The sequence below is a fragment of the Stegodyphus dumicola genome, chromosome 6 (genome assembly GCF_044657685.1).
Source record: "Stegodyphus dumicola isolate Sdum_Otavi_A_Nest chromosome 6, ASM4465768v1".
Classification (NCBI taxonomy): domain Eukaryota; kingdom Metazoa; phylum Arthropoda; class Arachnida; order Araneae; family Eresidae; genus Stegodyphus; species Stegodyphus dumicola.
The window spans coordinates 148543995-148563325 of record NC_140773.1 but is presented as its reverse complement, the minus strand read 5'-3'; the positions used below and the strand labels follow the sequence as shown (position 1 = coordinate 148563325).

At 29.5% G+C, this 19331-nt stretch overlaps 1 protein-coding gene across 2 annotated transcripts in view; it reads left to right on the top strand.

The window, feature by feature from the left end:
- LOC118180982 (fibronectin type-III domain-containing protein 3A-like) overlaps positions 1–16353 on the top strand; it is a 254400-nt gene extending 238047 nt beyond the window's left edge. For both annotated transcript variants that reach the window (XM_035350064.2, XM_035350070.2), the window contains 4 exons: positions 1466–1666; positions 2261–2427; positions 8521–8648; positions 10882–16353. In XM_035350064.2, coding sequence (XP_035205955.1) covers positions 1466–1666; positions 2261–2427; positions 8521–8648; positions 10882–11202 — 817 coding nt within the window. In that variant the 3' untranslated portion in view covers positions 11203–16353. The remainder of the gene's footprint in view (positions 1–1465; positions 1667–2260; positions 2428–8520; positions 8649–10881) is intronic.
- The last annotated feature ends 2978 nt before the right edge of the window (positions 16354–19331 follow it).

Genomic DNA, 19331 nt, shown 5'->3' with positions numbered 1-19331 from the left:
AGATCTACTAAAAAAACTGAAATGTAACAGTTATTTCTAATTCTAAATTTGTAAGTTTCCAAGTCTGTTATATTTGTGGCTTTTACCTGCAGTTTTTAGGAGTATTATTGATTGACTTCTTTAATCTTTATCATGCTTAGTGAACTTAAACTAAATGTTTAATATGATTACTTTTAGTTTCAGGGGAAAAGAGGTTTTCGTAATAAAATTGCATGAATTTTAAATGAATGAATTTTTTCTCATTTCCTCAACAGGAGTTAAGCAGAATGTATTGATTTAATGAATATTTTATTCTGTATTAATAAATTATAAAAAAAATTACAAGTTTCCTTTTTAGAATTTTGAAGAATTTTCTTTCAGTTGAGCCAGTTTAGTTGTATTAGTATCATGATAATATATTATTATTTTAGTAGTAGCATTATTAAGTAGTTGTTATTCTGTGAAATAAATAATTTTTTGCATGTATGAAATATCTTTCATTTATTCTTTTCACTGAGATAAGTGCATAATTTTTAGTGCCATTGCATAACTGTTTTTTAATATCTTCTAATTTAATAAAAAACTCAAATTAACAAATTTTACCATTGATCCTAAGTAGTTTCAAATTTTGCTTTCTTAATGCTATGCATCAGCATTATTTAATATATTATTGTTAGATCAGTGTACATATTTACTTATGTAAGATGATCATTTTGCGGATTCTCAGTTTATTTAATAATTGAACTTTTTCTGGCAGATAAGCAAATATTAAGATGGAATTTAAAAAGCTACTGTGACTAATCATTTGGCTGTTTTAATGTAATGCTTAAAAATTCTTAAAAGTTTTCCAGAATAATATAATTTTGTGCATGTGTTTAAATAAATAACATGTTACATTATAGCATTTAAAAATTCTGAAACTGATGTGATAAACTGAATATTAATGCATTTTTAGACTTTTATATTATAAATGGAAATGAATTTAAATTAAATTATTAGACATGCATAAAAATAAATTGTTCTGTAGTTCATATAAGTATTTCTATAAACATTTTGGCTACTTCTTCCTCATGGATTTCATTTCTGGGATGTAGAATATCATTATCTATTGATTATTGATTTTATAAGGTTTTAGCTAATGTCTTCAAATGTGATGTGCCTAAGATTTTAAGTCTGATAGAAATAACAGTGTCTGGCAAATTAAAAATAATTGTGCAGGTAGGATTATATCATTGCCTTCTCTTTCTTGCAATAAAATTGAAATACAATTTCAAAGTACCAGGTTGCATTATAAAAAAAAATTAGGACAAGGTCTTTATTAGAGATTTCATCTATGGGAACATACTTGAGAAGTGTAGTTGTGTCTTGTAACTTATTTGTACTCTGATAAATTGGTTACAAGTACTGTTTATGTAGTAACTTCTCAGCTAGATCATTTTTTATTTTGATAAAAAAAATTTTAACCATAATTATCGTTCTTTTTCAGGGTTCGGGTTCAGGCTATTAATGAAATTGGTGAAGGTCCATTTAGTGAATCTGTCCAGGCAACCACATTGAAATCTCCTCCTCTCCCTCCTGAACTAGAATGCATAGCTGTTAGTCATAACTTCTTAAGGTTGAGATGGGGTGAAAACAAAATCGATGAGTCTGTGTGTTTTACAGTAGAAATGTCCAGTAAATCAAAGAGGTAATGATGAAGTTATTTAATTTATTCTTCCTTTTTTTATGCTATGAAATCTTTTCCCAGATCGAAAGTATTTTTACAATGTATGTTATATGCTTTTATTTTAATTTAAATCTCTTACTTTTAGGTGAATAAGGATTAAAAATTCATTGGACTTATGAATTCATATTTTTAATAGTTAATTAAATTCACAAGAAAACAACACATTTTTATTAATTTTGTGAAAAGCATAATGAAATTTAATAAATTTTGAAGTTTGAATTCAAGTTTTCTTTTATTATATGCTTCTATATGTTTCTACATTTTTTTATTTGTTAAACTTTTTGTTAGTTTTCTTCCCTTTTTGTTAGAGTAATTAAAGAAAATTTATACTGTGTAACTGTAAGAATAAGATAATTTTGGATATATTAATTGTTTTCTAACTATAAATAGAAGCTCACATTCATTAGTAATATGATCAGTAATTGAATAGTTAAGAGACATAGCAAAAATAAGAATGTTATTGTTTTATATTTATTAGTATTTTTAGTTTGGCATATATAGTTAGGATATTACAAAAATACTATATCAAACTGTAATTATTTTATGTATTTTTAGCTTTGTGCCAGTTTATCATGGAACGGGACTTAGTTGCAAAGTAAATAGGCTACAAGAAAATACCTCTTACAATTTCCGCATATATGCCTCCAGTAAATCTGGTCAAGGGCCATTTTCTCCAATATATACTTTTCAAACTGGTCGAGCTCCTCCTCCATCACTTAAAGGTAAAAATGATATGAATCTGATATCATTTTATTATGAAAAAAGTTTCTAAGAATAACAGTGTAAATTTTTAATATCTTTGTATTATAGGATAAAAAGTTAATTGTATTATTTATTTAATGAACTGAACATTAATTTTGTTCCTCCTTCAAGAAATATAATAGTTTTACAAATGTGTGAATTCTGTGTTATTTTATGTATTCTGAAATCCCTGCTAAATATGTAAAAGCAAAATATTACTTGCGAGTTTTTTTATTACTTGATTATGAAAGCACTATTTGATGAATCCAGTTTATGTTCTGTGTTTATCTGTATTTTGGTGATTTTATATGTTTTATTAAATTCTGCGTTTACACATGGTTTAAATTCATATTAGTATGTAAAAGTGAATAGTTGACTGAAGTTTGTTTAGTACTCTGATATTAATTCTGCTTGTTCAGTCAGCTGGAAATAAACAGATGATCAGATTAATGTATCAAAATAGCATGGCCAAACTGCTGCTGCTTGAGTGATTAATCCTGGTTTCACTCTTTAACTGTGACATGTATTTCAGAAAATTGCACCAAAAAGGGAAATTTTTTTAATGTTTAATTTTGATTTTTTATATCAATATAAAAGTTAGAAAATTGTTATCTAGTAAAAAATAAATAAATAAAATTTTAAATGCAGTAACTACCATATTTACTATTTTGGCATATGTAGGAAAAAGTAATTGATTACAGATACATTATTCAATTTCAGCAAATTAAATAAAATTTTGAAGCTAAATATAATATAAACCACTGTTCATACAATAATATGATTTTCAGTATTCTAATTTTTTCAAATCCTTTACTATATGATATATGCCAAAACATAGTACTGCACACAAGGCCATGTCGCACTCTTTGCGGTCAATTCGTGTCTCACATTGTATCCTCTTCCCTTTTTCATGGGTTTTATGACAGCATATTAAACACTGTCTGGTTGGCCAAAACAGAAACCTTGGAGGGGCAGAAGCAAGGTTATCCAAACATAATGGCTTCCAGTCTCTACACAAAGAAATATACTGTTATCATCACTTTTCCTAAATTTGTCTATTGAACTAGCAGTATCCAATCCCAAAGAACCTAAATTGTATTCCTCATCGACATCTGAATCAGACATTCCAAGAAAAAAGAAAATTTACAGAAAAACAGCCATAACTAAATGTGTGAAGGAGAAACTCTCATTCGCAACATGTGTCTTATGTTTAGTAGAGCGCTCATCACACCCATACCTTCCCTTGACTGAAATCGGTGGAAAAGTAGAACCAGTAAAGCCATCTATTATGAAAATAGTGAATTAAGTCTTAAATCAATAGCCTCAAGTAAAAACGAACTCTATTCAGGCTTCAGGAAATAGAAACACTAATTTTTCTTCTGCCCAAAGCCAGTTCGAACATCACAAATCCTGCATGTAGTAGTTGTCGAAACTGACTCGGGCGACACTGCAAGTAGTTAAGTTGTATCAAGCAGTTTGTTTATTTTTGAAATATAATTACAGTTTGAAGAAAATTTTGCTGTGTGTTTCTTTGTGGATCATGCAAGTCTTTAACAATCAATAACTTCATTTTCTTAAATTTCATTTTGCATATGCAAATAATAATTTCATAATACAGTAAGAGCTTAACTAATTGGAAAATTTTGCTGTCTCTAAATTTTGCTACCTGGTGCTTCACTTAGTTCCAAAAATTCTGCTGACCTGGTGTTAGTCCTGGTGAGCATATAAAAATACAGTATAAAATTCTAAAATGTAGCAATTATTTGAATTTTCTGATTAATTGAATGCTGGATAGTTGGGTTTCTTATATAATTACAAAATCTTGGTATTCATTAGTCATTAAAATCATAAGCAAAGAAAAATGCTTCCATCCTTTTAACATACTGCCATCACAATGCTGTTTTACAACAAGGTGTGGCTATCAAGAAAGCAGCAAGGATTTACACATCAGCAACACATTGTATAAAAAATATACTCCATATCTGTGGTAGATCGCTATGGTTGTAGCTTCCTCTTTTAAAAACAAAGTGTGTCTGATAATTCAGATTGTATATATCCAAATCAATTTAATGATTGCTGTATTTCTTTGTTTGCCGTGATGTTAATTGTCAAGAGTTAATATTTTTTCCTTTCTTTTCTTTAATGGAAAAATTACATAAAGCTGATAGTTTATTAATAAGTTTTTTTGTCATACCTTTGTGATGAAACTGGATAGCTTGCCCAACGTATAATCAGGAGGTTCAGAGCTCGAATTTCAGTGAGGGCATTGTGAAATTCTCCAGTTTCCTGAGATTGAAAAATTCTAAAAAGGCAGCATAGTGGCACTTGAACTAAAAGGTGGTAGACATTAATTCGTTACCACCAGAGTTTTGCCACTGGGTCCCCTTATCCCCTCCCAGTCACCCTCTAAAAGGGGGAATTGTAAAGTATTTTCTCTTTGGCTCTGAAATCACTTCTCAATCACCAGTATGGATTTCATAGAGGTCATTATGCAACTGGTCAGGACAGTGGAATTTATCAGTTTGTCCATATATAAACATCAGACTAACTGCTTTCCTCGTGGTGGATGTGGTCAAAGCTGTCTGGGATAATATCCTTATCTACAAGCTTATGAACCTAGATCTCTGTGGGGGTAATTATCTTAATTATTTACTCCTTTACTGGTTAATGACCATTCCTCTTATATTAGGCAGGGTGATTACTTCTGTACAAACAAAATTATTCAAGCTGATGTCTTGCTAGGTTCGATCCTTGGTCTAATGCTCTATCTCATCTGTGTCATGGATTTCTGTATGGTTAATAACAACCCAAACTGTATTACCATATGTAACATCGATGACACAGCAATCCTTTCTAATTCCCTCAACCCTAGTTTCACTATTATCTGTATTCAGGATAAATGCCTGAGATAGAAAGCTGGTGCTGTCATTGGAGAATGAGCATCAACACTTCTAAGTCATAGTTGCTTCTCGCCGGCTGTCATAGATGCAAAAACATTGATACCAACCTATCGCTTTTTAGTGAAACAATCCCCAAAGTTAAAAAAGCTTGGGGTATGTTTCAGTGCCACCTAGCTTGTGGTACATGTCAGCATCACTCTATCACTTGGAGTGCACATATTTCAGCTGCCATAGGCAAAGCCATTGGAGTATCCAGAAAATTAAGATGCCTTTTCGAATCATCTTCCTCTTTGGACCTTGCGCAGAAAAAAGAGGATCTATACATCTATCTTGCGACCCATTCTTACATATGCCTCGCTTGCTTGGAGTGCTGCCTCTAAATCAGACCTCAATAAGCTGCAAGTTTTTCTAGAACACTTTCTCTTATGCTGTATCACAGAAGCTCCCTGGTTTATCAGAAAAAAGCAATTACACAGAGACTTGAAACTGTCCACTTTTATCTCATCACTTTCATCAGCAGTAATTTGTACACCAAAGCTTTACACAACAAAGATTCCCATTACGCAGACAACTTGAAATCTGAATTAATAGAAATAGACATTAAAGTAAAGCCATATGCTACCACCCATGTCCTCAGAAATCCCACTCTGAGCAGTTAATGCTCCCTAACATTCATCGTAAATTTTGGTTTACTTTATATGTTCTTATTATATCTCAGTCTACTTACTCTGCTTTGCATTCATCTTGGTTAGAGCTGTGGCTGTTGTACATTGTAGCATAGCATCTCTTGCAGATCCAAAATGCTTATTTGCACATCCGGACATTTAACTTCTGATCCACCATTCTGTACCTCGTGATCATGCATTACTCCCGATTTGTCTTTTCTAGTCATGTGTGACTACTCTCTGTGCAAGCTTTCTCCCACTGCAATCTTTACATTCCTAAGTCTAGTGTCTCTGTTTTACTAAGTTCTTTATAATTTTTTCAAACTGGAAAGTTCCCTGACGTTTGGTATGTGTGGTAACTCCACCCAGGGATTATTTAAAGTGCTAGAAAAAGCAAGAAAGAATTATATTAATGCCAGAAAAATTGAAAAGTGTCGAGAATTTTTCTTCTTCCTTTCTGTGTGCCTTTGTAACTGGTAGGACATTGGGCATGTAATTGGGAGATCCGGAGTCTGAATCCCTGTGAGGGTATTGCGGATTTCTGATGTTTCTTTACAACAATAAACCTATTAACTCAGCATAATTTAAATAGTTCAGTCCATGTCACAGACTTTCCAACATCAGCTTCCCGCCTTCGTTTTCATCAGAAGTTATATGGGTTACAAATAAGGGATAATTTCTGATTCTGGTCTTCAAATTATTATATAGATGTTCTTTCAATTAACAGCCTTTTACTTTTTTTAAAGATCACTGTGTCATCTTTTGAAAATTGTGGTTTCAAATATTTTTCTCATTATAATTGTCATCTGATTATATTAAAAAATTAATCAGTCAGCACTTCTAACGAGAAAAACATTTGAAACTGATAAAATGCTTATTTTTCTGTTAGAAACAAATTCTATATTGTAACAAAGATGCATAGTTGTAAATACTTTCCTGAATTCAAACCTAAAGCAAGACTGATAGTTTGTTTATTTTTTTAAATGAGAAATTTTAAAATGTGAAGTTTGTATTGAAATGTTTCTTTCTATTCACAAACTCTTTTACTGCTTTCAAAATTAAAATGTCTTAAAAATCTAGTTACAACTACTGAATATTTCTGAATTCTAACATGTGGGGACTACTGACAATGAAGTTCAACTATACCTGGCATAAAATTTTTTAGTAAAGTTTCTTCTGAAAAAATGCAACCCTTCAAAAATAAATAAATAAAATAAAAAATGAGTAAATATATAAATACAACAAGGTATATCACTTCTGCCCATGCCAGTTTTACAAGATTTGAAGTAACACCAAAATTATAATAATCATCATGAGCACTGTCATTGTGGGATTGAGTGATGAAGTAACTTTCATGCAACAAATTACACCACCATTAATTGAAAAAGGAGGTATTATAATGATATTTTGTCTGGGTGAATTAATAGGATAGGTCCATGTTTATGAAAAATTACTACCTAATATAAACATAAAATCCATCAGATTTTGTTAAAAAAAATAAGTAAATAAATATCTTTTTCCTGAAGATCAGAGTGCTGCTTCAAGTATTAGCTCGAGAATTTTTATATTTATTTTAGTAAGATATAATCTGAAGAAACATTACTGATTTAATGATTCTTTCATATTTTTCTCTCAATGTGGCATGTATTTAGATGTGTGTGATCTTAGAGACAAGTATACAGCCAATGTCTGTCAATTCAGAGAATATTCAAGTTGCATGCAACTCAGCAGTGGCTTGAGAGCCATCATCTTCCAGAGGTTTTGGAAAAGGAAAAGAGTTTTTTTTTTTTTTTTTTTTTTTTTTTTTTTTTGTCAAAAAGTAGTCTTTTAGTTAAAGAAAGGAATAGCATTATTATAGTCAAGTGATGAAGTACTTGATTTCAAGTGAACAATTTGTAAAGGCATCAAACCATTAAAGTCATTCATAACTATTAATTTTGTATACTCTCTGAATTAGATATAGGAATGTGTATTTATTTTTAAGCCTCAAATGATAAAATACCTTGACACAGCTGTGTACTACATCATAACATTTATTGTTTAAAATAATCATTTGTTTTCCCATAAACATACTGAAAACATTTATAAGAATGTGGCATATATAAATCATGGGAGAAATGAAGCATTGTATCTGAAATTTTTCATTCATTTGCAATAACACCACCAATTAAAGGATTGAAATATTTAGCTAAGGGTACTTTAATTTATTTATGATAAATATATTTTTTCAGTGTTATGTGTAGCAGAATTATATACATTAATAAGATCAAGTTCCAAGCTCACTTTATTTTGTTTATTTTTATTCTCTTTTATTTTTTCCCAGTTTGAATGCTACAATACTGATCGTCCCCCTCCCTTTTTTTTTTCTTCATTATTTGGTAATATTTTATCATATTTAAAATTTGTTTTGTGTCATTTTCTCCTTGAATGTACTGTTTATATTTACTTTGCTATATATGTACAGAAGTTTTATTGGAAATATTTTAATTTAATTTTCTTTTTTTCCCAGCCCCTAAAGTCATTAGTGTAACAGAAAATTGTTGCCATGTTGAATGGAGTGGCATTAAACAGCTTCCAGGAAATTCTGTAACGTATCAATTGCAGCTTACACCTGCATCTTCTACAGATAGTGTAATTGTAAGTTTAATTTTTTATAATTCTGAAAAATTTTTAATCTTTTTCTATTCATTTCTGACTGATTAATGTTAGAATATCAGAGTTAGAGATGATGATGAATGAGAAAATATTTCTAGTTTTTATTAATCACAGGAAAAGGGAAACATTTGCAAATAGTAACAGCTTTTGAATAATTTGTAGAGTAAAAGTACAGTGTAGACAGCTATTAAGTACTTGAAAATATAAGAGTAAGAAGAAGCTAATTTTTTTAAATCGGGATGAGCCGAATTGGCATGAAGAAAAAAGACATTTGGGTGATTTCCAACACCTTATAATCCTGAAATTAAATGTGCCTGTTATTTATATTTTGGTGAAAGAAAGGAAGATATTTAACTCATTGCCTGCCATAATCCCCATATGGAGATTTTTGGTGCTTGGTGAGCTGGTGAGGTCATGTTTGTTTGCAGTTGATATATTTGTTGCATATTTACATGCTGGTGATTTCTGGCATCTTGCAGTGAAAAAGAAGAAAATCTACTGTGTTTAAAATAGTGTTAAGAATCAATATATTGAATATCATATTGGATTCTGTCTAGAATATTTAAAGCCATTGCATAAAGAAAAGTTTGTAACTCTCATGTTCCCCAAAGGAGGATCTCTAAAAAAGTATATGATTGCAAACAAGTGATTTCAAGGGATAAAAATATATTAGTCATATCTCTGTCAGGTAAAAGGAACATATATTTTAACCATTTTCGCTACTACTAAACTTCACGGTTGCGGTGCCGTGCGCTACAATATTAACAAGTGGTAAAGTGTCTCATTTATGCTGCTCCGCATCTGCGAGTGCAATCTAGAACTGTAACTCGAGAAATAAACAATCTCGTTGTTAGGTGGCGTGTGCACCACATTATTTTCATTTTTACGATAAATGCCTATCGACGTGGTGTTCACGTCGCTCGCGGTTTGAGACAAAAGCATTTCGACGTGCGTGGCACGTCTTTTTAGCGTAAGTGGTTAAATAAAATTTGGTTTTAAAAATATGGTAATTAACCAATTAATTTTAAGAGTGGCATTCACGAGCTTGCTTTACTGTTTTTAAGAGTAATGGATATAAATTTATATTAATTTTGTGTTACTTTATTTGTTAGTATCTGTGTGGTTTATTTTCTTGGTTAAGTTGCATAAAAACTCTTGCATAAGGCTTTCTTTCTCTTATTTTGTCTTTGGAAATTATTTTAACTGAACTTAGCTACAAAACTGTACTCATGCATCTGTTTAATTGTACACATAAGATGGAATTTAGAAAATGAGACATTAAATACCTCATTAATGTCTTTGCACAAAAGTGCATCACATGCTGTAAAATGTTGCCACACAAAAGTGTTAAGCGAATATGCTTTTAGAAATAACTTTGACTTTTTGTAAGTATGCATTCTTTTTAAGAAACTTTGAAAATTGAAGAACCTTATGATATCATAAAATGATTAAAAATCACTTTGAATATCTGGTTGTTTCAATCATTTTTTTAAAAATAACTGCTGTCATATGAAATGCAACTCTTACTTTGTAATTTTGTATATGTGAATAAAAAATTTATTTATATAATCATGAATTGGAAGTTATAACTAAATGCATAGTATTTCTTGTAATTATTTTAAATTTTATTATTGGATATTATACATCACAGTGTATTTAGTGTCCTTCATAAGTTAAGTCAGGGCTCAGTGTTTGTTAAATTATATAAGAAAAAAAATTATGATCTTAGTGCAATAAGTGAAGGTTGATGACAGCCTTTAAAAAAATTCGTGCATGAAAATTATGGCTGTGTTGGCATAATATGATGTAATAAATAATTTCATATGTCCTCTTTCAAAGATATACTAAACTGCATAATAGTTGCATATTCTAGCATTTAAAATCGGAGAAAAAAAATGAGCAACTATTCCTTTAAATGTTAATGTGCCCCATACGTCAAAATATTATGGGTGCAGCAGTCTTGATGTTCTTAAGATTTTCTTTTCTCCAAATCCTATTAGTTTGACTTTTGCATAATTGTCCAAATAAAACTGCAGTGCTCCTTTAAAAAAATAAAAAATACAGAATGAGATTAAAAGTTGCTCCTAGCAAAAGTAAGTATGTTTGTATTAATTATTCATGTTGCATGATATCATAATCACTGGGTTTGTGTTTTATGTTTGGCGTTTTGTCTGTGTAAAGTAAAACTACCAAATTATTTTAAATTTCATTCCAGGTTTATCAAGGGACCGATACAAAGTGCGTAGTTGATAATCTAGAACCTAACATGCACTATTTATTACGTGTTGCAGCAGTGCGGCATTGTGATGAAGGTGATTTGATGGGTAATTTTAGTCCTTCTACTGCCTTCACAAGTCCAAATGTTGATATTACACCACAGGCTCTCACAGCTGCACCTCAGACCATTTCTCACAGTGAAAGGAGGACAATGAATGACAGACATTTAGCAGCTGCTTTGGTTTTTGCCTTTCAATTGTTCTCATTTCTGGTTGCCATGTTTTTAGAACATGTCTTCTGCCTGAGCGCACCAACATAAATTTTTCTCCTTTTCATACATACTGTAACACAGTTGCTCATTCCTGGTGCTTTACTGCTTAACAGTGACTACGTCTGAATTGGATATTGCGGGGAATTTCATATTTTATAATTAGGTTCAAGCCTCTTAAAATTCATCTGTTTAAATGTATCCTGATCCTTTTAATTATCTTCTGTACTGTATATCAGAAAGGTTGAATATATTTAATGTCTGTTGTTTAATATATTCTTTTTTATTTTGTTCAGAGATACCTAAAAGTGTTTTGAGAAATATTGCAAATCATATCTTATTGTTATTTGCTTTCTTTTGAGATTTGAGAATTATATATATACGGATATATATGCACATATATATTTTTATATTTTATTCATATAATAAGTTCATGTTCAGAAAATTTGTAATTGTAATTTTTGTTTTGTAAATTCTCACATTTTCGTATTGCTCATAACATTTAAACTATACCAGTGTTGGCCAAGCTAATTTATAATGCTTTTTTAATATTTCTATCTTTATAATGCAGTAAATAAACATTTAAGTGTTTATTATTAAAATATATTTCCCAAAATGCATAATCAAGAGCATTGAAATACAAATGATTCTAACTACTTTGAAATGAAAATGTCCTTTATCTGATTTAATTCAAAGTTTGCGTCGCTTCAAACTGCAGTGTTCATTTCATGTGTGCAAGCTTTCTTTATTTTTATGCCTCCAAAACCTTTGAAAAAAGCTTTGATTTAGAAAAAATAATCACTTGCATTTATAGTGCTGTACTGAACCTTTTGATGGTGCATTTTTACTGCTTAGGAATTTTGTCAGATTGCAGGTATTCACTGTTTGTGTGGAAATTGTAATGTATGAAGTTTTTAACCTTCCTTGTAAATTTTAAGCTTTGGGAAATGAGTGTATTATAAAGTAATGCCTATATCATGTGGCATGTTTATGAGCTTAGGGTATTTCATATTTCAAAGTCTTTTTATGAAATTGTTATGAGGGTTACCTGTGCATAGAAGATTATGTTTATGTGAAAAATAAAACTATGTAGTAACCATTGTATTTAGTTATTTTGTATTTACTTCTAAACCTGTTATTCATGCCACACACTGAAGTTATTTGCTTGGTGTAAGTGGAATGCACTTGTGAAGTTTTGTTATTGTCTGCATGTGGTGTGGATATATTTATAATAAATATAATAGCTTTGATAATAAATGTTCTTTAGGCTTCTTGTTAATGTCATTCAAAATTTTAGATTTGATTTATAAGGTATCACAACAAAGTATAACTTTATGTAAATCTGTGTATCAGTTGAGCAATTCTAAATAATGTTGTAATATGTGCTCAGATTTAAAATGTTCTATGAAGTCTCTGGATATATTTGTGAAAAACTTTTCCTCCTTCGTGTAGTAATTTTTTTTTTTTTCCAAAAATTTGCATTATGTTAATGTTCTTATCTGCTAGATTTTAGTTGACAAATTGTGTGTCTGCAAGAAATATTGTTAATATTCATTGCTGTAATCTGTATGTTCACATTATTACAATTTAATCCAAATTGTATTTATTTTGTTTAATGTAAGACTTCCACAATGCATATTTAAATGGAACTGAAATGTATATAGAAATGGAAATAAAATTTGGAAAACTGCTCCTTATCTGTAGTGGAAAGTGACTAAAAAAAGTGTTAATCTATGAAAGCTTTGTTTCTGAATGATAAAATGAAAGTGTACAGTACTATATCCATAATTTGAAGGCATTAATTCATTGTTTTGTACTATTCATTGAATAATTCAAAGAAAGATTTTAATACCTTCATTAGTATTTTTACAATTTTTATATGCAAGTTTTATTTTTTGTTATAGTAAAATGTATATGAAATTACATTCCTTTTCATTTTTAAATAACATTTTTATAAAAGTCATATATAGTTAAACCGAGTTTATTTAACCATAAACAATCATATAGCTGTTTTTCGTTTTTCTCCAATTTATTTTAAAATGCATAGTATTCGAGTAAAAATTTTGTCTTATAATTTGTATGGTTTTATACTTAATGTTCTTTTGTTTTCATTTAGAAAATTCTCATAGATTATATTTTGCTTAAGTGGTTAATTTTTTTCTGCAAGTTCTAACAGTGGTGCATATTGTGCCTTCTTGGCTTAAACTTGGCAATTGAACTTTGAGCTAATTTATAGTCTTATATTACATTTATTAAGAATGCATTTTCCGTCCAATTGAACTTACTAAAGACAATATGAATTATACTATAATTTGTGATGTTTTTCATACATGTTTCAAGTTGTTTATAATATTTCAGACATTCTGTATACCTTGAACAGATTTCATCCTGTCTTAAAAAATAATTTAGAAGGTAGTATAGGTATTTTTTCGTTTCATTTTATTTTAATACTTTTTGAGACGTTTATGAAATGATTCCAATTAAATTTGTTTTCAGAAATGACAGCAGGAGAATGAGATTAGAGGGGTATAAATTTTAAAGATAGTATAATCAAATAAATTTTCAACTTCAGGTTTTTAAATATTTTTCATTGCAATAATTAATATAAAAGTGAAAAAGTTGCTGATTTCATACTTTTATTTATGAGGTGTTTCTCAGCAGAGGAATCAATCAGAGGAATTTCTCAGCAGCGTTAGCTTCTATAATTTCACTTTAATTTGTAATCTGCATTATTTTTTTTTCTATAAAAGTTTTCTGATTTAAAGCATACATTTATTTAGATTTAAAAATTTGAATAAATATGTAAAAGTAATTTAAGCAGACAGTTCCATCATATATTTAAATTTTTGTTTTTAATTCTGTTTTAAATGCTGGTCTGTAGAAAACCTTGCCAAGTGTTAAAAAGTCAGTAAATTAATGTGCATAAGCAAAACATGCTGATTTCTTCTATGACCAGTCACTGTCATAACTGTTACAAAAATTTTTATTATCTTAATATCATTTTATAAATTACTATGGGATTATATCAGTTAAGCTCATTATCTCAGTAAGTATATCATATTTAAATGTATATATATAATTACATTTAAAACTTACAAAGAATAGTACAGGAATTCATTAAATGTCTTATTATGAATGCTTATACACATTAAATATAAATGGCTGGACAATATTACTATGAAATACTTTTTTATTTTTCTAGTGTGAAATTCTTCCATTTTTATTATAGAAATCAGTAAAATGCTTTATTCCAATGTATAGAATTTTTTAATGCTTTTTTCCCTGATCCATTTTATCTGTGGAAATTTGGTAAATATGTTATTTCCTTGCTGGTCGTTTTACATCAATTCAACTTATACTCCTCATATTCATCTAGTTAGTGCTTTAAATGATGCATAGAATATTAAAATTATTTTCCAATTATGTAGATAATTTGTCTTTCCCTTTTAATAAATTTGTTCAGATATATTGCTCCTTCTTCTCAGAAGTTTAAATAGAAAATATTATTTATGAAAATGAATATTTAAATATAGTAAAAACTTTTCCAACCAAAATTAGATTAAGAAAAAGGTAATGAACTCACATCAGATCCTCATCTATGCTATATTTTGAAGTTTTCTTTTAAAATCCTATTATATTTTTTAAATAAGGTTTTTTGTTTGTTAAATTTTGAATTATGTGTAGAGGAAATTAAACAATAATTAGATCTGAAAATTATTCTAATTGAAAGTAAATTTAAATTACGCTTTTCTTAGGCTTCATTTTTATGCTATTATTACTGTATTTATTTTTGTTGAAATGTTTCTTAGTGTTAACATAATCATACACACAGTAAAAGGAAAGTATGAGCACAGTGTTCTGTTAAAAAATTCTGAAATAAATTTAATCATTCATGATTGCAGCTTTGATAATGTCTTGAAAAGTTAGACTTTGGGCAAATGACTATGTGCATTTTGTATTGATTATACTTTTGTCTGTTTTGTAGTATTCAAAAGGCCTGAAAGAATTAAATTGTAGTTATGAAATAATTTAGCTTTACAGTGGAAGTATAAAATTATGAACTTTTATTTGTTGTATTGTTGATATATGTTGACAACGTATGTTTTCTTCAATTTGAAAGAATTTTTTGGTGCTATTTTTAGTTTAGTATGATAAACTGTGCTTTTTCTTAAAAAAACTGTGCATTTTTTTATTTTGTTTGTAACTTATAAGAGTTTTGAATATATGGATTGCTATTTGTGTTTGGTATGAAATAAGAAAAAAGAAGAAAAAAATCACAAAAAAAAAAATAAATAAATAAATAAATAAATAAATAATTTGCAATTTGATAGTATATATATATATATAAATATTTATATGTATTATATGTCTAACTAATCAAAACATGTTCTCAGATGGTTATAAAATGTTTTAAATTTCTGTTACATTTTATAATATAAAATATAACTATTATTGCCTGAGATGTATTTTATTTGTAGGCTGGGTTGTTAAATTTCTAAGTGCTGCCTGGTTGCAGTGTTTAAAGATCAAAGAGTCCTTGTAATATACAAATCCTATTGCATTTGTTATATAGCACTGATAAATTATTGGGCATTGTTGAAATGTGCGACTGCTTAGTATATCGATCTTTAATGTGAGTCAGTGTATACTGAGGGTAAATGTGTATAAATATTATATAAAAGTTAAATGCTTGTACCCCGAGAGGTCTTTAATATATATATGTGTGTGTGTATTGCTCTTAAATTTCTATTTTGCTATGTATCGGTATAATTATGTGGAAATTTATTTACTTGCTGATGTGTGTAATTAATGATGTAATTTTCCACAGTTAGTGGAAGGGACTTTGTATGGGTAAATCTGCATGTGTGACACTGAATTTTACAATGTATATTTTTTAAGTCAATTTTTACATGCATCTGAAGCATTTGTTTTTAATATTATTTGAATATATAATAATATGTTTTATTGAAATCAAGTTATAATTAATTTACATGATACAAAAAATTGTAAATTAAATGTTTGGAGACTGGGATTTTAAAATTTGTTAGCAGCTTTTTTAGTTCTGATGACATTATTTGCAATCATCTCATCTTCAGCCAAAGCTTTTACTTTCTGAGAAAAATTTATTTATAAAATTATAAAAAAAGGGTATATTATCGAACAAACCATCAGCTATTGTGAAATAAAAACATTTTAAATTAATTTTGAAATATGTTTTCTTTATTTAATATAAGATTTTCTGTTATAGGTACATCTTAGGTCTATAACAGCTTCCATGCTGAAATCACGTAACACCAATACACATATTTTTTAATTTATTTATTTGTATTCTAGGCTTTGACTGGTGTTCTAGTTCAAAGCAAATATTACAAGATATATTTTTGTAAGAATTATATTATAGAGAGGCAAAAATAACGTTGTTTGTACTTAAAAAAAAAAGTTTTTAAAAGTGGTTTCATTTTCTCCATATCAAGGGGAATTTTTTTTTAATATATATTTCAAAGCTTTTCTCCTATAACTTAAAAAAATTAGAGTGGCTGATCATTTTTGTGAGACATTGTATGCTAGTTATGACGAGAATCCTGGAAAACTCACATAACCTGACTTTTCAGTCACCGAGAATGGAACTGCAGACGAACTGTTGGTTCGTGGCTGTAGACATTGAAATATCAATTGGTTTGGTTTATTTAATAATGAAAAAACCTGCCAAGGCTATCTGCCTAAGGGGAGGTATTCCTTCTTGGAGGGAAACTAGCTCGTATAAATGTTACACATGAGGGAAACCATGAAAACACCCTTGCAGCCAGCCCGTTTGCCTGGAATCGAACATATATCGAAATTACCAGTGATTAGCAACTTTAAAAAGTGGGCCTGTACCAATATTGATCAGCTCAAAGAAGCTAAATCAAGTCTCTATCTTCCACCATTTCTCAAAGAGAAATTTGCTAATCTGCGATTACAGTTTACTGTATTTTACAGTTGAACTTGCTGTTTAAAAAACAAAGGTTATTGTATGACAATAAAAAGAATATCAGATTGTTTCAGTACATGTAGAAAATTTCTTTGAAATGAAAACCTCTGTAAGACAGAATTTTTGGATAGTTTTAACGCTTATTGTTTCACTTCATTTGTTGTTTACTAATGCAGTTTAGAAACTACCCATTTTAGGAAAATGGAAGTAATTTTTTTTGGGGGGGGGGCCTGAGTTGTCAGTGATTATTTGCTTTTAGTGCATTTAAATTGTAAGGTTACAAGTGAGATGTTGCTTGAACTTGAGTCCTACAACCATTATGGGTAAACTAGCGAGTTATCACTACATCTGAAAATAATCTGACAGAGACTTGTGAAAGTTTAAATAACCTGTTTGTTAAACTAACTTTAACATAAAGGACACAGCTTGTGCTACAAATAACCGCTACTTGTAGCTATGTAACTTAATCAAGAACAGGTATTTAAACATTGACAAATCTAAAACTATACAGTCAAATAAGTAAGCTACCTGGCTCAATTAATTTTACAACTTATGCTTATGCTTTATGTTCACTACAGGCATCAACTTCTTAGAGTTTAAACCTGATCATTCTAACTTGCCATACAGCCATTCACGGTTGTAGAAAAAATTTAGGGTGCTATCACGCCACTCACCCGAAGGCAGAAATAAGAATCTGAGTGATCAGGCAATCAGAGCTTTAAGGTGGCAAATCAAGGCGGCATACACTAACATAATAATAAAATCATCTGAGTTTTGACTGAAGAACATAAAACTGCTTAGAGAGAGATTTCAAGATAATAATATCTAATTCTTGAGAAATCAGGGTATGAGTATCACTTGACCGGTACTAGACAATACGGTTGGATCCAGAGTGGTAGGCAGGGTGAGTTCAATTATTTACACTTTGTGCAAATAACACTAAAAGTCTTTCCTGTCCAGGCACTAAGTCCATATTCTTAGTAGTAAACACAAACACAAATTCACAAACATGAAATAAATCTTGGATAAATACTAGGATTAAATGCTTGATTAAATACTTCAATAAAATGAGATAAGTTGGATAAAAATATATACATATTTACAGCTACCACTTTACATTGTGGTGAAGTGACCTAGGTCGTTTCACAACGCTTTTCACAGTGGGATCATAGTTCGTAAGTTCTCTCAAAGTAGTGACTGGCGAATTCTTCATTTTTCTCAAAAAAGTTGTGAGCATCCATTAGGATCTGCTCCGGTATTGGTTTAATTTTTAAATCTTCATAAATAATCATATTTCTAACATACCAAGGCGCATTAACCATCGCTGTTAGTATTTTATTTTACAGGAGGTTAACTTTCCTTCGTTCAGTTTCTAACGATGTGTGGCCCAGGCCTAATTGGTCTAATAAGTGCTAAATACAGAGTATGTTTAATATTTAAGCTAAGTTTAGATTTCTGTCCTATGAGATTATAGAGAGGCATGTCATTTCTTTGTTGAAAAAGGAGAAATAAATTTTTTTTTAAAAAAATTTCTTGTTCGTGTAAAGGAGGAACTGCTGGCTGTTGTAAGCACTGTGTCGCTGTTGTATTCTATTGTGACAGGTAGTTGATTTTAACGTTCACTGATTGTAAACAAATGATTTCATATGTGTTCAACTTGGGATTTCCAGAAAATCTGTGCAGTCAAAAGTGTCTTTTTTTTTTTCCCCCCATGGAAATGATATTGAATCATTATATACTAAAAATATATTGATCTATTATATGCGTCTATTGTATTTATATCTATTATATACATAATATTACTAATTATCAGATGCAATTTTGAGAACATCAACAAGCAAAGCACTTAAAAATGAAAAAAGACACTTGTAATAGAAATATTAGTATTCTATATGTATTGTAGAACATGAATAATACCATGACCAAACACAACGGATTAAGTATTTCTTACCTCAGTACTTGAGAAAGCAATCCTGGCATATAACATGTAGTTAACTTTTGATTACATGATATTAAAAGCATTTTCTTTAGATTTGTCCTATGAGTGGTTAAAACGACTGAATACTGATAGTTCTCAGCTCAAATCCTGGTGAACAAGCTGGCTGTGCAGGGTTTTTTTTCTTTGAAGTTTTCTTTTGACTAGTTTTGCTTTTCTAAAGCTGTTTTTAATTATTAACTTTACATCTAAGCCAAAAATTCAAGAATAAGT